Source organism: Emys orbicularis, chromosome 20 (assembly GCF_028017835.1).
Source record: "Emys orbicularis isolate rEmyOrb1 chromosome 20, rEmyOrb1.hap1, whole genome shotgun sequence".
NCBI classification, from domain to species: domain Eukaryota; kingdom Metazoa; phylum Chordata; order Testudines; family Emydidae; genus Emys; species Emys orbicularis.
Genome location: NC_088702.1, coordinates 9,037,855 through 9,059,174, shown reverse-complemented (window position 1 = coordinate 9,059,174; position 21,320 = coordinate 9,037,855). Strand labels below are relative to the sequence as shown.

Below are 21,320 nucleotides of genomic sequence, written 5' to 3'. Positions count from 1 at the left end.
GTGGGCGGGGGGGAATGAGATGGATCAGACGCGTACCCCAGTGGGGGGGGAGGAGAGTGAGATGGATGAGACCCGTACCCCAGTGTGTGGGGGGGAAGAGTGAGATGGATCAGACCCATACCCCAATGGGGGGGAATGAGATAGATCAGACCCGTACCCCGGGGGGGGGGGGAGAGTGAGATGGATCAGACCCATACCCCAATGGGCGGGGGGAGGGGAATGAGATGGATCAGACCCGTCCCCCAATGGGGAGGGGGAATGAGATGGATCAGACCTGTACCCCAGTGGAAAAATTCCCCCCTCCCCCAGCACTTATCCTGATGATCAGACTCAGCCTGAACACTGGAGCTCTCTGCCGCTGCCACTCCTTTGTTGTTTTCTTAATGCTCTGGTACAAAGCTCATTTGTGGGTAATTGACCTTATCCACCCACACCCAAAAAACGACCCAACATTTGGGGCATGACGAGATTATATAATTCAGGCATCAACGCGGGCTGTGTCTGTCCCGACACCGCATGTACATGGCTGCAGCACCATTGGCTTGTGCACAGTTCGCTCTCCTACACGGTAGGATAAATTTGACTTCTCTTATGCGAAGTTACCTTGAAATATATATATATATATTTATAGCTATGTACAGTATTTATATATATATTCCACAAGGCTCGTAGGGCCATCTGTCTGAGGCTTCCCAGCCCTCAAGTTGCTGGCCGGGTTGGGAGCGCTCTGATCTTCCCCCCAAAATTGATTTTTGCCCCACGACGGGCTGTCCCACGCTGATGCTTTCACCTGCCCCGGAGGGCTCTGAAATCTGCCTGGCTGCGGTGACGCCGCTGGGTGTCAAACCTCTGGCTCCAGCACGGGCCGATGCTACAACGGGGCCTTTGCGTTTAAATTAGTTTCGTCTAATAAATAAAACCAATTAGCGGCAGGTTACCGGGGGCTTAAATGGAGCTGGGGGGAGGCAGGACGAGGCAGAAACTGAGGCGTGATCCCCTTTTCTTCCCGCCCCGGCTGGTTCTTGGCGTCGTTTGGAAGCAAAATGGAGCTGCGGCGTGGCGGGCTGGCCCGGCTTCCGTTCCCTCGGGCCCTGCCTCTCCGCAGATCGTAACAGGCCGAGCGGGAAAGGAGGCGGCTGGTTGACAGCGTGGCCCCCGCAGCTTTTTAGGGGGGGGGTGGATGTGGTGGCAGAGGGACATGTTCTCCGCCCGCCCCATGGTCTTGAAGCTCGGGCGTTAGGAGGGGACGTGTGCTGGATGCATGTTAAAAAAAAAGGCTCTTTTAGATGCAAAACTACAAATCCAGGGGGCAAAGGGTGGGGCCTTTCGCCCGGCCGCTTCCGATTGTTCTCCCCTCCCCCACCCCGGAGCCGCGGACGGGGGCTCAGGGGGCGCCGGCAAGCAGTGCCCCCCCCCGGCTCATGCTGGCGGGGTCAGTACTTGAACTGGGCGGCCGGCTTGATGGGGGACGAGGGCATGAAGAGCAGCTTGGGGGGCACGTCGGGCTTCATGGAGGCCGATCTCTTGATGCCGCCGGGCCTGGGCAGCGAGCTCTGGAAGACGCCGTGCCCTTCGAGGGGCACCTGGGTGCCCGTGGAGTGCATGCGGGTCAGGAGCGCGGGGGGCGGGTGCTGCCGGACTGCCTGGCTCAGGCTGTGCTGCCGGGAGATAAGCCCCCCGCCCACCGCTAGGTTCATCAGCTTCTGCGCCGAGCACAGCGAGTGCCTCTGCGACGGGTGCCTGGGCGGCGGCTGCTTCTCCAGGCAGGACTGCGGCGTGACGTCGGGGGGAACGTCCAGCCTCCGGGGCAAGCTGTCCCTGGGGAGGGTGGAGGAGCTGTAATAGGGGGCGCTCTCGGTGTCCGGGATCTTGGGCTGCACCCTGTTGGCGAAGGACATGGCCGCGTGGGGGCTGATGGCCGGCTGATGGCTCAGCAGTTTCTTCGGGGAGCCACTAGCTTCGTGGAGGTGTTTCAGCAGCTCCTCCAAGGTCGTCACCTCCACCCCTTTCGGCAGGTAGCACTGGGAGTGGCGCACCAGCACCCGCTCTGCGTTGGGGATCTTCTTTTCATCCGGGTAGCCGGCCAGTGACGGGTCGTAGCCCTGGAGGTTGCTAGGCAGCACCATGGCGCCGGGGAACTGGAAGACCTGGGTGCCGGAGACGGGGCCGGGGAACAGGTGGCCCTTGCCTTGCGACTCCTTGGCGTTGTTGCAGTTCTGGTTCTTCTCCCATTGGTTCCTGATGGCCTTCATGTTCTTCATGGGCAGCTCCGGGGTGGACTCAGGCGTGGGCAAACCGGACAGCTCTGGGTGCTCCTTCACGCCGGCCTTGGCCGTTCCATTGTGCGGCTCCTTCTCACTGGGCAGCAGCGTGGTGTACAGTTTCGGAGAGGAGGCTTCTGTCAGCCCATCCTTGGACGGGTTGTCCAGCAGCCCGTTCATCTTAGCCAAGCTCCGCAGGGACAGGGGGCGCTGGATCGCGTTCTCAGGGTCCTTGCTGACGTGCTTGGTCTTCTGGAACACGTGGCTGCAGTAGCAGGAGACGAACAAACCGGAAAAGAAGGCCCCAAGGACGAATGACACGAAGACGCAGCCGATGAGGAAGGTGAAATGGACGCTCTTGGAGCCGTCTTTGCCTTCGGATTCCTGCCGCACGCCTAGAAACACAACACACGCACACAAAGAGAGAGTTAGACGGGAGGTTAATCCATCAACATCCTCAAGAGTCTCAGAAGAATTGGCTGGGGCAGGAATGTCCTTTTCGTGGGCTGGAGCTGAGTAAAATACCCTTCCCAGGTCGGGGCCCATTTTGGAGAGGCCGGAGACGTTAGCTCACGGCGTCTTTTCTCTCTTGTTTTCTGTTCAGAATGAAATAGGGACAAGCCAAGAAAATCCCCGAATTTGTGCTCCTGTTGACTAATCTCTGGGACTGCAGAAAGGGGCAATGACATGAGATGGGGAATGGAATTGGATGGCCAACATGGAGTCAATGAAGGTGCAACATGGAAAATTCCTGCCTGAAATAACTCCTTTGATTTTGCCCAGGGGTGAAATCTGGCCCAGTGGCTGCTGTCCTGCATGGAAAGCTATGCCAGCTCTTCGGAGCCAGTGTGAAACTCCAAGGATGTCCGGGGTGGGGGAGGGAGTGGGTTATTATTTCTAGCGATGGGCAAGCGAAGAAGGCCACCCGAAGGCCTCATTTGGGAGCAACTTTTTTAAAGTCAACAGAGTCACAGTGACGTAATGAAGAGGAGATTCAGGCTGTGGGTCCAGATGAGCATCTGAAGGCCACAGATTCAGAGGTGTTAAGAGCAGAAGGGACCATTAGATCATGCAGCTGGGCCTCCCGTATGGCCACAGGCCAGATAATTTCACCCCGTTCCCCCTGGATTCGCCAAAACCTTGCGCTCGACTAAAGTTTTGGCTGTTGAGCCCCGTCTTGGATGTTGCTTTGAACTTTGTGCTCACAAACAAGATGGATGGAAATCTTGGGGGAACATGGGGGATGCTGAACAGTCCCTGCCTCTGGTGGGGGCACAAATACTGCCGAGAGAAGATGAAAAACAGCAGCGGGGGGAGGCCTGAAGAACCCAAGTGGCTTCGGCTGGAGGTTGGGGTGATGGGTCCTCACCAGTTTACCCAGTTAGGGACGGCAACGTGTCAGCTTCCTGTGGGAAAACCCCTTGAAATTCAATCATCCCGTTAGCCGGGCCGCTGCAGCTGTTTCTGCTCCTTTATTCTTTTCCTCCCCTTTGCAAGCCGCGGAGGCATTATTCTAATGGCACTGTATGGGGGGGGGAGCTGATTAATTTCAAAGCTGCGTGCTCCAAACAGGGACTGGAGCAGCCGAGCCCAAGGCAGCCAGAAGGCAGGCGGCTGCGGAGAGCAACGAGTGGCCTAAAGCGCAGAGTGGCAGGGAAAGCAATCAGGCTGCCTGATGGCTAATTGTGAAAGCTGGCAGCAGAGAGAGAGAGAGAGAGAGAGAGAGAGAGAGAGAGACAAAGAGCAGACAGAAGAATGGAAAACTAGAGAAAAAAGAGAGCAGGAAACATGGATACGGAGAGAGAGGGAAAGGACCCTCCCCCACCCCACTCCCACTGGCTATCAGGCCAACAAGGGGCACTGAGGAGGGGGTCACCATTGGGCCCCAAGAAAGACATGGAGATAAGAGAAAAGAGGCAAGGAGATTAGGGGACAGAAAAAGAGAGAAAAGAGATTAGCTAGCCAGCTAGAGGGTGTGTGTGGGGATAGATAGATAGATAGATAGATAGATAGATAGATAGATAGATAGATAGATAGATAGATAGAGGGGGTGTATGGGGATAGATAGATAGATAGATAGATAGATAGATAGATAGATAGATAGATAGAGGGTGTGTGTGGGGATAGATAGATAGATAGATAGATAGATAGATAGATAGATAGATAGATAGATAGATAGATAGATAGATAGAGGGGGTGTATGGGGATAGATCGATAGAGGGGGTGTATGGGGATAGATAGAGGGTGTGTGTGGGGATAGATCGATAGAGGGGGTGTATGGGGATAGATAGATAGATAGATAGATAGATAGATAGATAGATAGATAGATAGATAGATAGATGGGGTGTGTGGGTATAGATAGATAGATAGATGGGGTGTATGGGGATAGATAGATAGAGGGTGTGTGTGGGGATAGATAGATAGATAGATGGGATGTATGGGGATAGATTGGTAGATAGGATAGATAGATAGCTAGATAGATAAAGGGGGTGTATGGGGATAGATCGATAGATAGATAGAGGGTGTGTGTGGGGATAGATAGATAGATAGATAGATAGATAGATAGATAGATAGATAGATAGATAGATAGATAGAGGGGATGTATGGGGATAGATCGATAGATAGGATAGATAGATAGATAGATAGATAGATAGATAGATAGATAAAGGGGGTGTATGGGGATAGATCGATAGATAGATAGATAGAGGGTGTGTGTGGGGATAGATAGATAGAGGGGATGTATGGGGATAGATCGATAGATAGGATAGCTAGATAGATAAAGGGGGTGTATGGGGATAGATCGATAGATAGAGGGGATATGGGGATTGTTTGTCCATAGTTTGTCCACTGGCTTCCAAGGCCTTTGGCTTGGGCCGCTTTGTGTAACTTGCCCTGAGCCCCAGGCTGGCTGTGTGGCCCCTGTGGGTCTTTGCTGATTTAGCTCTTTCTGGGGATGCGGGGTAGCAAAGGGAGATGGCGAGTGGGGCAGCAGGGAGGGACCTGGGGGATTTGACTGCTGGAGCAGCCACTGGGCCCGTCCCATCCCTGCAGCTTGTGGAGAGACCCAAGCGGGCCCTGCTGGGACGACGTGTGTAGGCGATGTGTGTAGGGAAGGGAGGGTTCAGGACTCAGAGGCAGGAGAAACCCTTAAGCTGCAGAGCATAATCCAGGTACCCCTCCTGGGGTCAGGAGGGAGCATTCCCTGGGGGCAGGTTCTCCCATCACTGCAGGATCCTGGCAGCTTCCTCTGATGCAGCTGGTACCAGCCACTGGGCAAGAGGAGATTGCGGTTGGCCGGAGCCCCGTCCTGACCCACCCCGGAGATTCCCATGGGAAGGCAGTAGGGGAACAGAGCCCAGGGACTCAGCTGGGGCCATGGGGGTCAGCGGCAGGGCTGTGCTGTTTTGCAGTTATCCCAAAGGGCATGTGATGAGCACAGGTCTGTCCTGAAACGGCACAAGACACCATGGGCTCTGCACAAGCCAGGCTGATGGCACAGAAACACCATGCTGCCCAGACACATGCGCCCTGCCCTGCCCTCCGCAGCCACGAGGGACGAATCACACTCCGTGCAGTTAGTAATGAAAGGAGAAGCATTTGTGCCACTGGGGAACTGAAGCTGCCGGGGGAGCTGGTCAGCCGGCCGTGGCAGTAAAGCGTGTGCGGGTGACAGCGGCAAGCAACGCGTTCCATGCAGCAGCAACGGCGGTGCTGGGGGAAGATGCCCATGTGGAGGGGCTGGCGCATGACACAGGATCGGGGGCCCCTACCCCGAGTACTCACGCTCACCCAACAGCTGATCAGTCGACCAAGAGAACAAAGGGCCATGATCCATGTTTCTGTCTCCTAAAAATATCCTCTTTTCCAGACCCAATACCCTCCAGTGGAACCCAGGAGTCCTGGATTCCAGACCTCCACACTAACCATGAGGCCCCATGTCCTCCCAAAGCCAGGAAAGGAACCCAGGAGTCCTGGCTTTTCTTCCCTTGCTCTTACAACTAGGAAACACTTCCTCTTGGTGCCATGAACAGAACTCCAGGGTCCTGACTGCCAGTCCCCTACCTCTCGAATAGAACCCAGGTGTCCTGACTCCTCCTCCCAAGCTCCGGCAGGGTTCAGATGAACCGTGGGGGGATCGCGACACTAAGTCATGTGGGCGTGCGTGGTCTCCCACAGCTCGGCCAGACTATTGGCATTTTATGTTAGCCACAGGGATCAGGAAAAAAGGCACCGTCTTCCCATTCATGCCTTGACTTTTTCAAGTACGGCGCGAGAAATGAAAGAGACGGGAGGGGGCTGATTATTGTGACCGGGTACAAAACCCTGTGAGTCAAGGGAAAAAACGATTTTTTCCATTAAAAAAAAAGGGTAATAAAGTATCCATGGAAACGGGCCATTTCTTTCTACTCGGGCCGGGAGAGTTGGACATCTGTAGATCTTTTATCCAGGCAGCCGGGAGGGAAGGGGGACTGGAACTGGGTCAGTCCGGCATCTGCCAAAGGCAAAAGTCTCCCCAGAGCGAAGCCATCAAAACAGCTTCTTTGCACCCGAGCTTTTGGGAGTTAAAACCCCCAACCCAGCCCCTGCTGAAATCAGCCTTTCCACTCGGCTGAGGCATCAATCTTAAAAATCCCAGAAGAGGGGGAAGGGGAGAAGGCTGGAAGAGAACTGGATTTCTTTTCCTTTCTTCTTTTTTTTGGGTTGTTTTTTAGCTCCATCGAGCAGGAATTTGCTCCCTGGCTGGGAAAACACCAAAGCGCCACATCACAGGCTGGAACCGGTCCACAATCCACCCAACCCCTTCGCCACGGACTTTTAACCCACTGGTACCTAGGAACCCTGCAGCTCCAATGCCTTTCATTTTAGGGGATTTTATTGTATCCTTTGCTCTGTGCTTAAAGGGGGAGACACAAGGGGTCACAGTTGTTAACTGAGCTGGGTCGCACACGTTAAGCGCTCTTACCACAGCTGCAGCTCCCAGCTTATGACAGCCCCCTCCACTGCTGCCCCGGCTGGGTGCTGCTCGCTTTACAAAAGCCAAGCCACGCGAGGCCTTTAAAGAAAAGACAGCGGATCCCTTTAATCCGCTGCGGTTCACCGTGGGGAGCAAGGGACAGGACGCGGGGACCCTCTTCATTTTGTTAAAAATGGGAGCTCGACGAATGACACAGGAAATGCGCGTCTGTGCAGAACCAATCTGTTATTCAGCCAAAGTTCAAGGGAATCCGTGCTTTCAAATTCCCTTGAGGGCTGAACCCCTCCTTTGGCTGTTCAGTTCAGCCCCACAGCTGGGAGAGCGCAATTTACGAGCGCAAGATGCTTTTTTATGAGTGTTCCCCAGCCCGCTGGCAGCAAGCGGTATGGAGCCAAGCTCGTCTCCCCGTGCCACGAGGGGCCAGATCCTCAGCTGGTGTAAATGGGCGTCGCTCCATCGGAGTCAACCGTGCTACATAAGCTGAGGATCTGGCCCATTGACTCCAATGGAGCGACACCCGTTCACCCCAGCTGAGAATCTGACCCCATGAACATGTCCAGCCCCAGGGAGAGGTATAGGGGTGGGGTGGGGGGAATACTGTGGTTACCTTAGGCACGCTTGGCTTTCTGAGGCTGCGGTATGGGGCACCCCGGTCTGCCCTGGGACCTGCCATTTCCAGGTCTGATTTATTTTCCGGGGCAGGCCCCTTTGCTCGCACACGGGAGAGCCGGTGCTGCCCATCTGCGCCGCGGAGTCTGTCCCGGCACGGCTTACGGGAGAAGCCACAGGGGCTGCCTGGCTGGGCAGTGGAACGTGGAGGGGAACTGGTGTCTCAGACTGGACGTTACAGTCTGGGCATCAGGCTAATGTCTAAGCTCACCCCTCCCAATAAACTCCACGCTGCAGTAAGGCGTGCGGGGGGCAGGCGAAGGGCTCTGGGGCATCCGCGTTTAGCAGAAGGGTGACGGGGGAGCTCGGCTCCCGTCTCTTTCTCTCGTCCGTTACCGCTCAAGGCAGAGCAATCAGTAACCCTGGGCAATGGAAGCAAGGCGGCGGAACGTGCTGCTGATGGAAAGTCGCTGGCTCATCTGGAGGGCAGGGGCTGGCACAGGCTGCAGGTAGATGAGCTGCCTTGCGCTGGGGTCCCGGCTCCGCGGGGCTGGGGAGGTTGGTGCTTGGAGGGTAGACACCCACCCCCCCGGCAAAGAGCCTGGTGGATACAAGGGGGGTGCTGACCCCGGTGTCCCAGGGAGCTGCGGTATTTCAGGGGAGGCGTAACCCCTTGCGGCTGGTGACGATCCTGAGGCACTTTCAGCTAGTGTCAGGGGGCTAACCCCCCCTCTCCAGCCTGAACGCTAACCTGCATAGTTACCTTCTACCCTACCCCTGCACATTCTCTTCTATGTCCCAGCCTGGTCTACATGGCTGTTAAACAGCTGCTGCATTCCACCCCAGAGGTGGCTGCATGCTAGTGGTGAGTGAATGGGTCCTATATAAACAGCTGCTGCGTTCCACCCCAGAGGTGATTGCATGTTAGTGAGTGGATGAGCCCTATATAAAGAGCTGCTGTGTTCCACCCCAGAGGTGGCTGCATGCTAGTGGTGAGTGGATGAGCTCTATATAAAGAGCTGCTGTGTTCCACCCCAGAGGCAGCTGCATGTCAGAGGGGGGCTGAAGTAAAGAGAGCTGTAGCAGTAAGGTCACTCTCAGAGGCTTTGAGAGGTTTTGGTTATTAACAACACCGGGCTCTGCTCAGTCGCCCTGGAATGGCACCAAACACCCTCCTCCTCTTGCTGCAGAAGGCCCTTGAGTTGAGCCCAGGCCCCACACTGGGGAAGGCTCCCCAGGAGCCGCTCTATTTGCCTGGCTCTGGGAGCAGTGACAACAGCTGGTCCTCGACTGACTCCTGGTTAGAAGGTCACATCAGCGACAATACCCTGGGGCACCCCCCTCAGGGCTCCCGCCCTGCTGACTTAGCAGGGATCAGATGCCATGCCCACGCAGAACTGCTCACCCCGCTGCTCCGGCCCTGCCAGCCCCTGCTCACATGAATTCAGCCTCACGGGCGCCCTGCGAGGGAGAGGCGTCCAGGGTCACAGTCAGCTCTCCGCTCGGCCCATGGCTTACACCCGGGACGGATTCGGCCCATTTCCCTCACTTGATGGCCGGGGAAGCGAAGGTGCAGAGGGCGGCAGAGGCCAGGCCACACCCTGAGTCAGGGCTTGTTCACATGGGAACGTTATCCCGGTGTCAGGGCTCGTCCACACGACGGATGCTAGCGCGGCCCAGCGATGGCGCTGTAGCCCCGTAGTGCGGACGCTTCCTACAGCGGCAGACGGGGTTTCCCCGTTGCTGTAGGAACCATCCGCAGAGCGGAGGACTGTGGATTTTTCACCCCCCCGAGCTATGTCGACCTGCATTTTACATGTAGCCCAGGTGTGAATTCAAACCGTGCTAGCTATAACCGACGGGGGGACGCTTTATCCCAGGACGAGGGGCTTTTTTTCCGGTTTAGCATAATCCCTGTCCAAAGTGACAGATGCCAAGCCTAAAAGAGATACAGGCTTCCGGTGTCTCTCTAGTGGTTTAAATACTCATCTTATCTCATACTGGTATAACTTTCTCATACAGCCAAGCAGTCAGCAAGAGAATCCAGGCGTCCTGGCTCCCCATCCCCTGCTCTAACCACTAGACCACACTCCTCTCCCAGAACCAAGACTGGAACCCAGGAGTCCCAACTCCCAGCCCCTTCTGCTCTAACCACTAGAGACCACTGCCTGCCTGCAAGCTGGGAACAGACGCCAGGACTCGTGACTACCATTTATCGATTCTAACCCCTAGCGAAAACTCTCCTCCCAGAGCCAATAGAACCCAGGAGTCCTGCATCCCAGTCCCGTGCGCTAACCATTAGCTCACAACCCCACCACTGATTTTCCAGGCAGTATATATCGGGAGGGGGAGGGGGGGTGATGAGTCGTTTTTTCTGAGAGGTGGGGGAGGTTCCCCTGAAATCGTCCCCTCTGATCCTCCAGTACCCTGCTGGGTTGGTGACTTTACCCAGGGCTCGGAGCTGCGAGCAATCGGTGGCCTTCCCCCTGCCCATCCTGGTGCCAATGCTGACTGGATAAGGCCAGACAACCCTTTCATCTGCGGGGGGGGGGGGGGGAGGAGATAATCTGGCTGCTTTTCGCGACCCATTTCCGCTCACTCCAGAGCCTGCTTCCGAGCGCTCGCTGCAATTTGACGGTTATTTTCTCGCCTTCCCTCCTGCCAGGAGCAGCGCCGTCTCGCTGCTTGGCTTTGGTTTTATAGCTTGTTGTGTGTCTGGCTGGTTTTTTTAAACAGACATTAGTCCTAATGCCCCAATCAGCTTGGCTTTTAAAAGCCATTTCGGCTCTGGTCCTTCAGCTGTCTCCCAGGCAAAAGGCATCCGTGCCTTCCCTCTCCAAAGGGGTGGGCGCATTTGCTTCTCTTCGGCCTGCGAGTTCTGCAGAAGGGATGGACTGACAGCGCTGGAGCCTGTCCTACCTCAAGCCTCAGGTGGGGGAAGGCATCAGAGTTCCACTGTCTTCGAGCCAGGACTCCTGGGTTCTGCTCTGGGTCCCTGCCTTAGGTTAGGGGTTAGAGCGGGTGTCAGGACTCCTGGGTTCTCTCCCAGGCTCGGGGGGAGGGGAGGTGCAGCCCAATGCCTAGAGGGGGGTGGGGGACTGGACTTCAGAGGAGCTACCCCAGTCTTTACCAGCTGCGGATCTGTCTGTGCAGCACAACTCCCCAGCCCCCGAATCCTGATGGCTCCTTCCCTGCTGGCACTAAGGGAGCAGCGGCAAGTGCCAAGCGCTCGCTCTGAGTTCGGCGGGCAGAGGGCAGGACACTGGGGCAGCGGGGCCAATGGTCCCACTGACTGCAGCATGGACACCGGGCAGATCCCGGTTCTAACCACCTCCCACCCAGCGCCTGGAACAGAACCCAGGAGTCCTACTCCTGCTGGGGACAGGGGGTGGGACTGGCTCTGCTACTGATTCCCTCTGGGACCCTGGGCAAGTCCCGGCCTCTCTTTGGCCCTGTTTCCCCATCATGACACTGGCTCTGCTGCGTATGGCCTGGGGGATCGAGGGGAGACGAGCTAAGGATGAGCCGCTCCGTGACACACACATGTACGCACCGCTCACCACACGGGTGCACACCTCCCACCGACACACACACACACACAGACACACAGACACACACACACAGAGCGCCCTGTGCACACGCCTCACACACACACACACAGAGCACCCTGTGCACACGCCTCACACACACACACACAGAGCACCCTGTGCACATGCCCCCCCACAGCACCCTGTGCACACACCTCACACACACACACACAAACACACACACACACACACACAGCACTCTGTGCACACGCCTCACACACACACACAGCACCCTGTGCAAACGCCCCCCACAGCACCCTGTGCAAACACCTCACACACACACACACAGAGCACCCTGTGTACACGCCTCACACACACACAGAGCACCCGGTGCACACACCTCACACACACACAGAGCACCCTGTGCACACGTCCCCCCACAGCACTCTGTGCACACGCCTCTCACACACACACAGCACCCTGTGCACACACCACCCCCACAGCACCTGTGCACACACCTCACACACACACACACACACACCACCCGGTGCACACGCCTCATACACACACAACACCCAGTGCACACACCTCACACACACACAAACACACAACACCCTGTGCAAATGCCCCCCCACAGCACCCTGTGCACACACCTCACACACACACACAAACACACACACAGCACCCTGTGCAAACGCCCCCCACAGCACCCTGTGCACACACCTCACACACACACACACAAACACACACAGCACCCTGTGCACACGCCTCACACACTCACAGAGCACCCTGTGCACACGTCCCCCCACAGCACTCTGTGCACACACCTCACACACAGCACCCTGTGCAAACGCCCCCCACAGCACCCTGTGCACACACCTCACACACACACACACACAGAGCACCCTGTGTGCACACGCCTCACACACACACAGAGCACCCTGTTCACATACCTCACACACACACAAACACACACAACACCCTGTGCACCCCCCGCTTCCCTCCTCCCCCCCCCCCCCCGGTTCACACAGCTCTCTCTCTTTCTCACACACAGAGCACTATAGCCGGGTGGGAACTCTCTCTCCTGACCCATGACAATTTTCAGGATTTCAGAACAACCCGTGTGGCCTGGGGCTAACCCCGTGCCCTTTTGCCATTCTTCACGAAAACCCAGCCAGCGAGAGCGGCCCTGCCCCTCCCCAGAACAGCCAGCAGCCCAGGGATCGGGGCTGTCGCCTGGGATGCAGGAGTCCTAGGTTCAGAGCAGGGATCTCCCCGTGCCAGGTGACAGCGGTGAGCACCGGGCGATTGGCTCCTCTGGGGCGGGAGGCTCTCTCACTCTAGGTATTTCTCTCCCCCAGCAAGTGAAATCCCAGCCTGGCCCAGAGAACGTCCCGCGCAAACTTGCAAAAAGTTTCAGTGTCTGATGAAAAACCTGCTGCGTCCCCTAATCCCCGCCCCGGTCCAGCAGCATCCCCGCCTGCGGTGGCGTTCACCGCCCCTCCTGGAGCATCCAGTGACGGGACACTGGGCTAGACGGGCCCTGAGACCAGCCCCACACCGCTCTCATACCCTGACCCCCGATCCTGTCCCTCTCCTTGCACACCAGGGGTTATGCACTGCCCGCTCCCCCCACCGAACACCACTGAAAGGGAGAGAGCTGGTTATTCTCCGCTTGCAAACAGGTGCCATGCTCCCGCGGGTTAATCCTCTCACAGCCCCGGGGCTTGAGTTAATGGTGCTGGTGACAGCCCGTCGTGCAGCTCCGCGCGGGCACATCCCCTCTTACCCTGAGTGTTTACAGCCATACGTAAGGTGGAGCGTGGGTCCCCGGCGCCAGGGGCGGGCCGGGCGTCTCGGGCCGTGCCCGCCTGGGTACGGCCCGTGGGCGCCGGGAAGGGCGCGGCACTGGCGGTGGGGCCCGCGGGTCGGACTTGCCCTGCGTTACCGGCGACAAAGAAAAACGTCAGGGGGACGCAGCAGGCTGGTGATGGCAGCATGAGCCTGCACCCTTGCGGGATCCGGGTAGGGGTCCCCCTCCAACCTGCTGGAGGGCTGGATCACCCCGCTCCACCTACTGCGTTATCACCAGTGACTCTCAGTGCCGGCACAAGGGGCCAGAGGCCAGCGGCAAACCAGGTAGCCCAGCACCCCCTGCTGGATGGTAAAATACCCCCTCCCGGATCCATCCCACTGGTGGCTGCAACAGGAGTCCTACAGACCAACGCTGGCTCTGCACAGAGCATACGCAGGGAGAGCTTCCCCGACACCCTGCCCCCCTGCCCATGGGCTTGGGCCCTGCCCTGGAGAGACCCCCCTTGAGGGAGCGGGAAGGAGGAGCTCACTCGCTGGGCTCCATTCAGTCCTGGCCCCATTGATCACTGCAGGGTGGGCCTAGGTGCAGAGAGCCCAGGGCTGGGCTAGCAGGGGCTGCGAGTCGGGATTGAGGGGCACCGGCAGAGCTGGGGGAGGGGACAGGGCTGGGCTAGCAGGGGGCTGCGGGTCGGGATTGAGGGGCACCGGCAGAGCTGTGGGTGGGGTGGGGGAAAGCCCAGCACTGCCCAGGAGGAGCTTGCAGGGCACCTGCGCATGCCGTGCCCGGTTCCGTGTACAGAGCAGCCGGCGTGGGCCCTACGCTCAGAGCCTGGGCCCAGCACCTCACTTGCTACGGCGCCGCGTGGCCGGCCCTGTGTCCTCAGCCCCAGTCCAGAGGGGTGAGAAGATGAGAAAGAGAGGAACCAACCCCGCACTCTGCCCCATGCCGCGGTTCTTTGTGACGCTCCAAAGGACAGATTCAGTCCCCACCCCATGCCAGGGGGCATCGCCCGCCGCAATCTAACCCCTCTCTTCAATAAACCCAGCTGCCCCTTCCTGGCTGCTTTCGAACAGTGACTACGCACGCAGCGGTCTGGCCCTGCTTTCTCCTCCAGACCTAGCCCTTGGGGAGGACAGGTCGGGTCCTGGCTGTCTGGGGGCTACGAGGAATTCTGCTGCTGCCCACAGAACCAGGATCTGGCCCGCTGTATTCACAGCACGACCTTAGGGGTGAGAGCCGTCATGGCGGGGCCTGACTCAAGCTGTGCAGCACGGCCGGTGAGGGAGCCATTGGGTTCCCAACCTCTCTCCAGAGCTCTGGGGATCAGTGGCTCCATCCCTGCCCTGGCGGAGAGGGATGCGGGACATTCTGAGTGACGATGAGCAGAGATGGCGGGTGGGGTGATGAGAGGTGACGGGGTTAGCGATGGCAGCTAGGGGACCCGGTTAGTGTCGGTGTGGATGGTGACAGACTAGCAACACAACTCCTGGCAGCCATGGAGGGCACCCTCTGCCCTCTCTCCATTTTGCCACCTTGCCAAGCCTCACTGGCTGGTGAGCATTTTGTCTGGGCGTGGTCGGGCCTGGTGGGAGCCATCTTTGGACACCAGGCTTCAGCAGACCCGGACTCCCAGAGCAGGAGACACCCGGCCTGGCCCTGAGGGAGCTTATCGCTGTCCCAATAGGATGGTGAGGGGGATTCGTGGAGGGTGTTACCCTTACCCAACAGGAAGCAATGGTGGTACTGCAGGCAGGGGGGTCCTGGCCAGTGGCACAATGCTAATACTCTGCGGGGGTCAGGGGATTCCCAACATGGCATCCTCATGGAGTAACCCAACATGGCGTCACCAAGGGGCATCCCAACATGGCGTCCCCATGAGGTGTTCCAACATGGCATCCCAACATGGCGTCCCCATGAGGTGTCCCAACATGGCGTCCCAATATGGCATCCCCATGAGATGTCCCAGTGTAATGTCCCAACATGGTATCCCCCTGAGGTTCCCCAACATGGCGTTGCCAAGGGTTATCCCCATGAGATGCCCCAACATGACATCCCAATATAGAGTCCTCATGGGGCATCCCAACATGGGCTGTCTCACTGTCCTGTCCCCATAGGCTGTCTCAATACGGCGTCCCAGCATGGTGTGCTCATGGGATGTCCCGATGTTGGGGTCTCAGTGGAACTGGGACAAGCCCTCTGTGTTGTAACGCACCCTCAAACTCTCCCCGGCCCCGGGGTGGGGGATGAGAGCAGAACCGCAATGAGTCGTACACCATGTAGGGCCCGTCCCTCCCCGGGGCTTTGGGGGGAGACGTCACAGAGGGTTGGGGGTGAGGGATCTGGGGGGCAGCAGGGTTGGCGGGAGGGTGAAAGCGAGGGGGGGGGTTCACTGACCATACGATGAGTCACTGGCACTGTTGTGATTCCCCGTGGAGGTCACGGCGTCTACGGAAAGGAGAAGAGAGAGGGAGCTAGATATCAACAATGAACCAAGTGGGGAGAGGGGGCAGGAACGGGGAGACTGCAGCAGAGCTGGGGGGAATGTCAGGGTGGGAAACTACAGGGCAGGGGAGGGGGGGGGGGTTCAGGGATTCATCCAACCAGGCCAGCACCTGGTCCACCCGCTGCCTGTGTCTGAGCAGCACCCACCGGAGTGACGCTGCTAAGGGTCTGGGTGGGTCCCAGCGTTCCCAGCCAGGGAGGCCTGGAGCTCGGTTTGCAAACTGGGGCCCTTGTGGGTTCAGTTCATGGGGCTTTTAGCAAGAACTGCCCCCATGGTCACAGCTCTGGGTCGCCACCAGGTGGGAACCAGAGCCCGGGAGGTGACAGGCCCCACGCTACCAGCACCCTAGAAAGGCAAGTCCCCATAGCCCATTCCTAGCTCCCCTTAGCCAGCCAGTGCCCTGGCCTGGGCCCAGCTCGGCACTAGCCTCCTAGCAGCGAAAGGCCCCATACCCCCTTCCTTGCCTCCCGGATCCCTCCAGTCCCCCCGGATGGAAACACAAGGATTTCCCCCCTAGAATCCAGCTCCAAATTTTGCATCTCTCCACAACAGGCAGAACCCGGCCCCCCGCCGGCCCCACACCTGCGATATGACAGGGGGCTGCAAACCGGATGGGAATTTTTCCTTTTCGCAATTTAAAGAGGCTCAATGATGAAGAAACCATGATGGCTGCTGCCTCCTCCTCTTTCCTCAGATGAAGTTCACGCTCCCACGCAACAGCTATTCGCCCGCCGCCAGAGCCGGGCCTCCGGGGGCACACGGCCACTTTTGTTCTGCTTGGCCAGGGCTGTTTTATGGGCAGCCGGGGATGCTGACTCATCCCGTTTCTCCTCCGCGGAGACCCCCAGCGCTTCCTGCCCCTGCAGCTGCCGCTGCTGGGGGGAGGCGGCCCTGGCCCTACTTACCTTGACAGCTCCCCGGCTGCTTGGCCGCATTCTCAACATCTTGTTCGAATCCGGCCCTGGAAGGAAACCAAGGGAGACCGCGGTGAAGGAGCCTGTCGCCTCGATTAGACCCTCTGCTCGTTAATGGGGGCTCCAAGAAAATGATACAGAGATAAAGCTAGAGGCAAGGGACCCCCTCCCCTGAAGCAGCCCCCCCGAACCCCAGCCGTCGCTCTGCTCGGAGGAGCCTGACGTAATGTCTTCCCTTGGCTGGTTAGTTGGGTTGATGTCAGATGCAATTTACCGCATGGATGTTTAGGGTCTTAGACTCGTGGCAAAGGTAGGAGGGAGTCGGGGGGCGGGAAGCAGGGAAGGCCATCAGGAAGGAGCTAGAGTGAAGAACCCAGGAGATCTGGAATTCAGGTGACAGGCGGTTAGGAGAGGGCTCTTCCACCCTGCCCCCTACAACCTGGGCTCGGAGGCAAATGAGGCTCAATAAAAGGACCCCCCCCACACTGCTCTCGTTCACACTATCACCCCCGTCCCCAACCCTTCTGGATGCAGGGTCACCACATGGCAGAGCCGGGCTGCTCCCAGGTCCACACTCCCCCCCCCGGCATTAAGGTTTCCACTTCGCAAACAACATACAGCCTGTGGCTGCGATGGGCTAGTGGGGTCATGAGGACCCCATAAAACATCCCGTATGGAATAGACAGTGTCTCCACGGAAGTGTGATGTAGTGGTTAGATCAGGGGGGACTTGGCGTCAGGACGCCTGGGTTCTGCTCCTGGTTTGGGAGGGGGAGTGGTGCCCAGTTGTTAGAGAAAAGGGAACTTGGAATCAAGACTCCTGCGTTCGAGTCTCTCCATTCATTCCAGGCTCCCATGCCTCAGTTTCCCCATCTGTGAGATGGGGGCGCTTGCCTAGACCTATCTCTTTTGGGGCTTACAGAACAGGTGAGATGGGGGGTGACCCACACTGAGAGATGTTCAGCTCAGAAGGCTTCACCCTCATCATCTAGTTTGACCTCCTGGCTGTCCGTCAGCCATAGGACTTCCCTGAATTAATTCCTAGTCCGAGTTGAACGCGAGCAGGTCTTTTAGAAAAGCAGCTGGTCTTGATCTGAAAAGGTCCAGTGAAGGAGGGTTCCTGGCACCGCTAGGTCATTAGCTGGGCCAATGGTTAATAACCCTCGCTGTTAATGTGTCTAGCTTGACCTCCCAGCTGTTGGGTCGTGTTGGATGGAAGAGCCCTCTATTATCAAATTTCTGTTCTCCTCTAGGTATCACTAGACTGTGATCAAGTCACCCCTCAATCTGCTCTTTGTTAAGCTAAACAGATTGAGCTCCTTGAGTCTCTCACTATAAGGTTTTCCAATCCTCAATCTCGTGGCTCTTCTCTGACCCCTCTCCAAGAGGGAGGGAGTGTACATAAGACAGGGACACGAGGGGTGGGATCCAGGTGGCCCCTGACCAGACGACTGAAGGCCGGATGGACCTGCTCTGAGAGCATGGCATAGCTACCTGGCACACAGAGTCACAACGCCTGGTTTACACTAGGTCGACCCAACTACGGGACCGCTCAGGGGTGTGACTGATGTGGTTCAGACTTTGCTAGACCCATGGAAGAATTCTCCCTCCGACCTAGCTACTGCTTCTCGGGGAGGCGGATTAACGACAGGGATGGGAGCCCTGCCGATGTCGATACTGAAGCATTTCACCGTAAACCATCTAACACCCAATGCGCAGTATGATCCCAGGAACTGACAAACCAGCAGCCTTGATTTCTGTCCTTCCCCCACTATCAAACCGCTCGGACCCTTTCCAGAGCCGACCAGACAATCCGCTTTCGAGGCGCAGAAATGTATTGTCCTTCTGCCTGGGACGGAAGCCAAGCCTCTCTGACTGTTTTTGCCAAAGAGAGGAGTTGAAATGTCCAAGGATGTGAGGCCAATGGCCGGGGCCGGGGGAGTCCCTGCTCTGCCTGGGTCAAAGCTGAATTTTTTGACCCGGAGCACACTGCTCCAGGCAGGATCTGGCTCTCCCCCCAGGCTACAGAACACGACTCTCCCCCTGCTCCAAAAACCGCTTCGTCGCAGCCTGTCTCAAAACATTTCAGCTTCCGTAAAATTTCAGTTCATAAAATATGTTCCTACCAGCTCCCCCTTCCCCCTCTCCTCCCGGCCCCGCACGGGCTGGGTTTCAAGGGTTCCTTTCTAACACCCAGATCTGGCAGGACTCCCAAGGCAGGCTGAGGACACAGGCCGAGGACCCAGGAGTCCGGGGGCCGCAGGAGCTGCCGTGGCTGAGCCCAGCCGCCTGTGTAGTCGGGGAGTGGGGGTTTGTCCCAAGCTTTCTCAGGGACGGAGCCTTTCGTGCGTCCCCCGCTAGGCGCCCTGTTCTGTAGCTTCAGAAGGCGGCATGCTGGGGAGCCCTCTGGCTAGTGCCACTGCGTCTCCGTCTCCGTGCGTGTTCCCAGGCATAACCGACCCCAGGGCCCAACATTTCCCAGGCAGCTGTTCCCCAGCACAAGATCCTAATCAGATGCAGCTGGGAGGCACGGCTGTACTGCCGCCGAGCTCCATACACCCTAGGAGCCGGTTTATTTGTGCTGCGGCCCTAATGAGGCTAATTACAGGTTTCGTGCCCTGTGGTTCTCTCATGGTCCCCACGCAGGTGTCTTCTCCAGCAGAGGGCGCTCTGGAGCACATGCCTACTGGGTCCTGGCCAGCCAGGGTGATGGGGGAACCGGGAATTGAAGGGAACGGCTGACACAGGGCAGGGCCCGAGGGAAGTCGCTGCATGGACACATGCACAGTGCTCCCGGATGGGCGCACGGCTAGCTCTGCCGTGGCACGGCGGCACTCAGCTTGCTCCTGCAATACGCCCGCTTAGCGCATACGACTCTGTCTCCCTCTAATGGTCAGCCTGGCAACTGCACCAGCTCACAGAGAAAGGCGCCACTGCCCCCAGAGGGGTGGAGCGAGGCAGCTTTGGCATCGGTCGGTGCCCAGCACCCTGGGCATTACACTTCCCAAGGGGACCCAGCCGCTGGGCATTCCCAGGAGGGTGGGGCTGGGGAAGGGGAGCTCTGCTAACCATCTTTGCCAGCACATGGGCCTCGGGCCTGGTTCTCCAGAGCCAGGCATGGATAGCACAGGCGGCTACACAGAGCAGGGTGCTATCAGATGGCACCGGCAGCCTGTCACACCCACTGTCCGCTGGGGAAAATGACTGTGCAATCAGGGAACAGACGCGCGCCAGCTGTGAGAACCGGATCACACTCGCCACTGCTGTGTGTGTGTGTTACACCCCCGCTTTCCTCACTGGCACCCTGGGGACTCAGCTTGGGGAGAGCTATCCGTGCAATCTGTACTGCCGAGCTCCGTGGGATAGGAGCCGATTCAGATGGTGCAAGGGCGACGCGAACTGAGCCCGAGAGTTGGCAGTGGCAGAGAGGCCGACCCCGCCGGCCGGAGACGCAGAGGAGAGACCCTGTGTGAAGGAGACAGACGCAGAGCGGTGGGAGAGGACAGGAGAATCTGAGCTGGACTCTGCTGCCCTGAAGTGGGGGTGAAAGGCCACTGTCCTGATTTGACTGGTGCGAATGAGCGCACACCAGGTGTGCAATGTGTAACAGGCTCAGGGAGTGGTGCAGTCGGCGGGGCAGGGCAGCTAGTCAGGGACATACGGTAAATTCTTCCATCCCCCAGCTGAGTTGTGTCAGGGCACATTTGAAACCCGTATCTGGTTTGCTTCAACACCTGTCCCTTGTGCTGGGCGCAGACACTGACCGGGGGCTGCAGACCCCTGAGAAATCCCCCGCCCCTCCCAATCTCTAACCAGAGCCACTCACCTGATTTCTTGTCCAAAAGCCACACACGCTCCCGGCCGGAGCCAGACACAGTATGGATCGCGGGAGGCCAAGCAGCTCCTGTGGTGGATTGGGAAGCAGATCAGACACAGAAATGCAGGGCTGGATGGAACCTTGACAGGTCAGCTGATCCAATCCCCTGCACCGAGGCAGGACTAAATATTATCTAGACCATCCCTGACAGGGGTTTGTCCAACCTGCTCTTAAAAACCTCCAATGACGAGATTCCGAAACCACCCTAGGTAATTTGTTTGAATGCTTAACTATCCTTAAAGTTAGGAAGTTTTTCCTAATGGCTGACCTAAATCTCCCTAGCTGCAATTTAAGCCCATTACTTCTTGTCCTATCCTCAGGGGTTAAGGAGAATAATTTATCACCCTCCTCTTTATCACAACCTGTTACCGACTTGAAGGCTGTTATCATGTCCCCGACTCGGTCTTCTCTTCCTCCAGACTAAACAAACCCAATTTTTCTAATCTTTCCTCGCAGGTCAAGCTTTCTAGACCTTTAATCATTTTTGTCGCTCTCCTCTGGACTTTCTCCAATTTGTCCACATCTTTCCCGAAGCGTGGCGCCCAGAACTGGACACAATACTCCAGGTGAGACCTTATCAGCGCCGAGTAGAGCGGAAGAATTACTTCTCGTGTCTTGCTTACAACCCTCCTGCTAATACAGCCCAGAATGATGTTCGCTTTTTTTGCCACAGTGTTACATTGTTGACTCATATTTAGTTTGTAATCCATTATAACCCCCAGATCCCTTTCTGCAGTCCTCCTTCCTAGGCAGTCATTTCCCATTTTGTATGTGTGCAACTGATTGTTCCTTCCTAAGCGGAGTACTTTGCATTTGTCCTTATTGAATTTCATCCTATT

General features: G+C 57.5%; 1 protein-coding gene across 1 annotated transcript in view; it reads right to left on the bottom strand.

The window, feature by feature from the left end:
* Positions 1-1,433: 1,433 nt before the first annotated feature.
* The window catches only part of SEMA6C (semaphorin 6C), a 37,652-nt gene continuing 17,765 nt past the window's right edge, over positions 1,434-21,320 (bottom strand). The window contains exons 14-18 of the mRNA XM_065420147.1: positions 20,431-20,508; positions 16,597-16,652; positions 15,583-15,633; positions 13,162-13,311; positions 1,434-2,656 (exon numbers count right to left, since the gene is read on the bottom strand). Of these exons, the coding sequence (XP_065276219.1) occupies positions 1,434-2,656; positions 13,162-13,311; positions 15,583-15,633; positions 16,597-16,652; positions 20,431-20,508 (1,558 nt within the window). The remainder of the gene's footprint in view (positions 2,657-13,161; positions 13,312-15,582; positions 15,634-16,596; positions 16,653-20,430; positions 20,509-21,320) is intronic.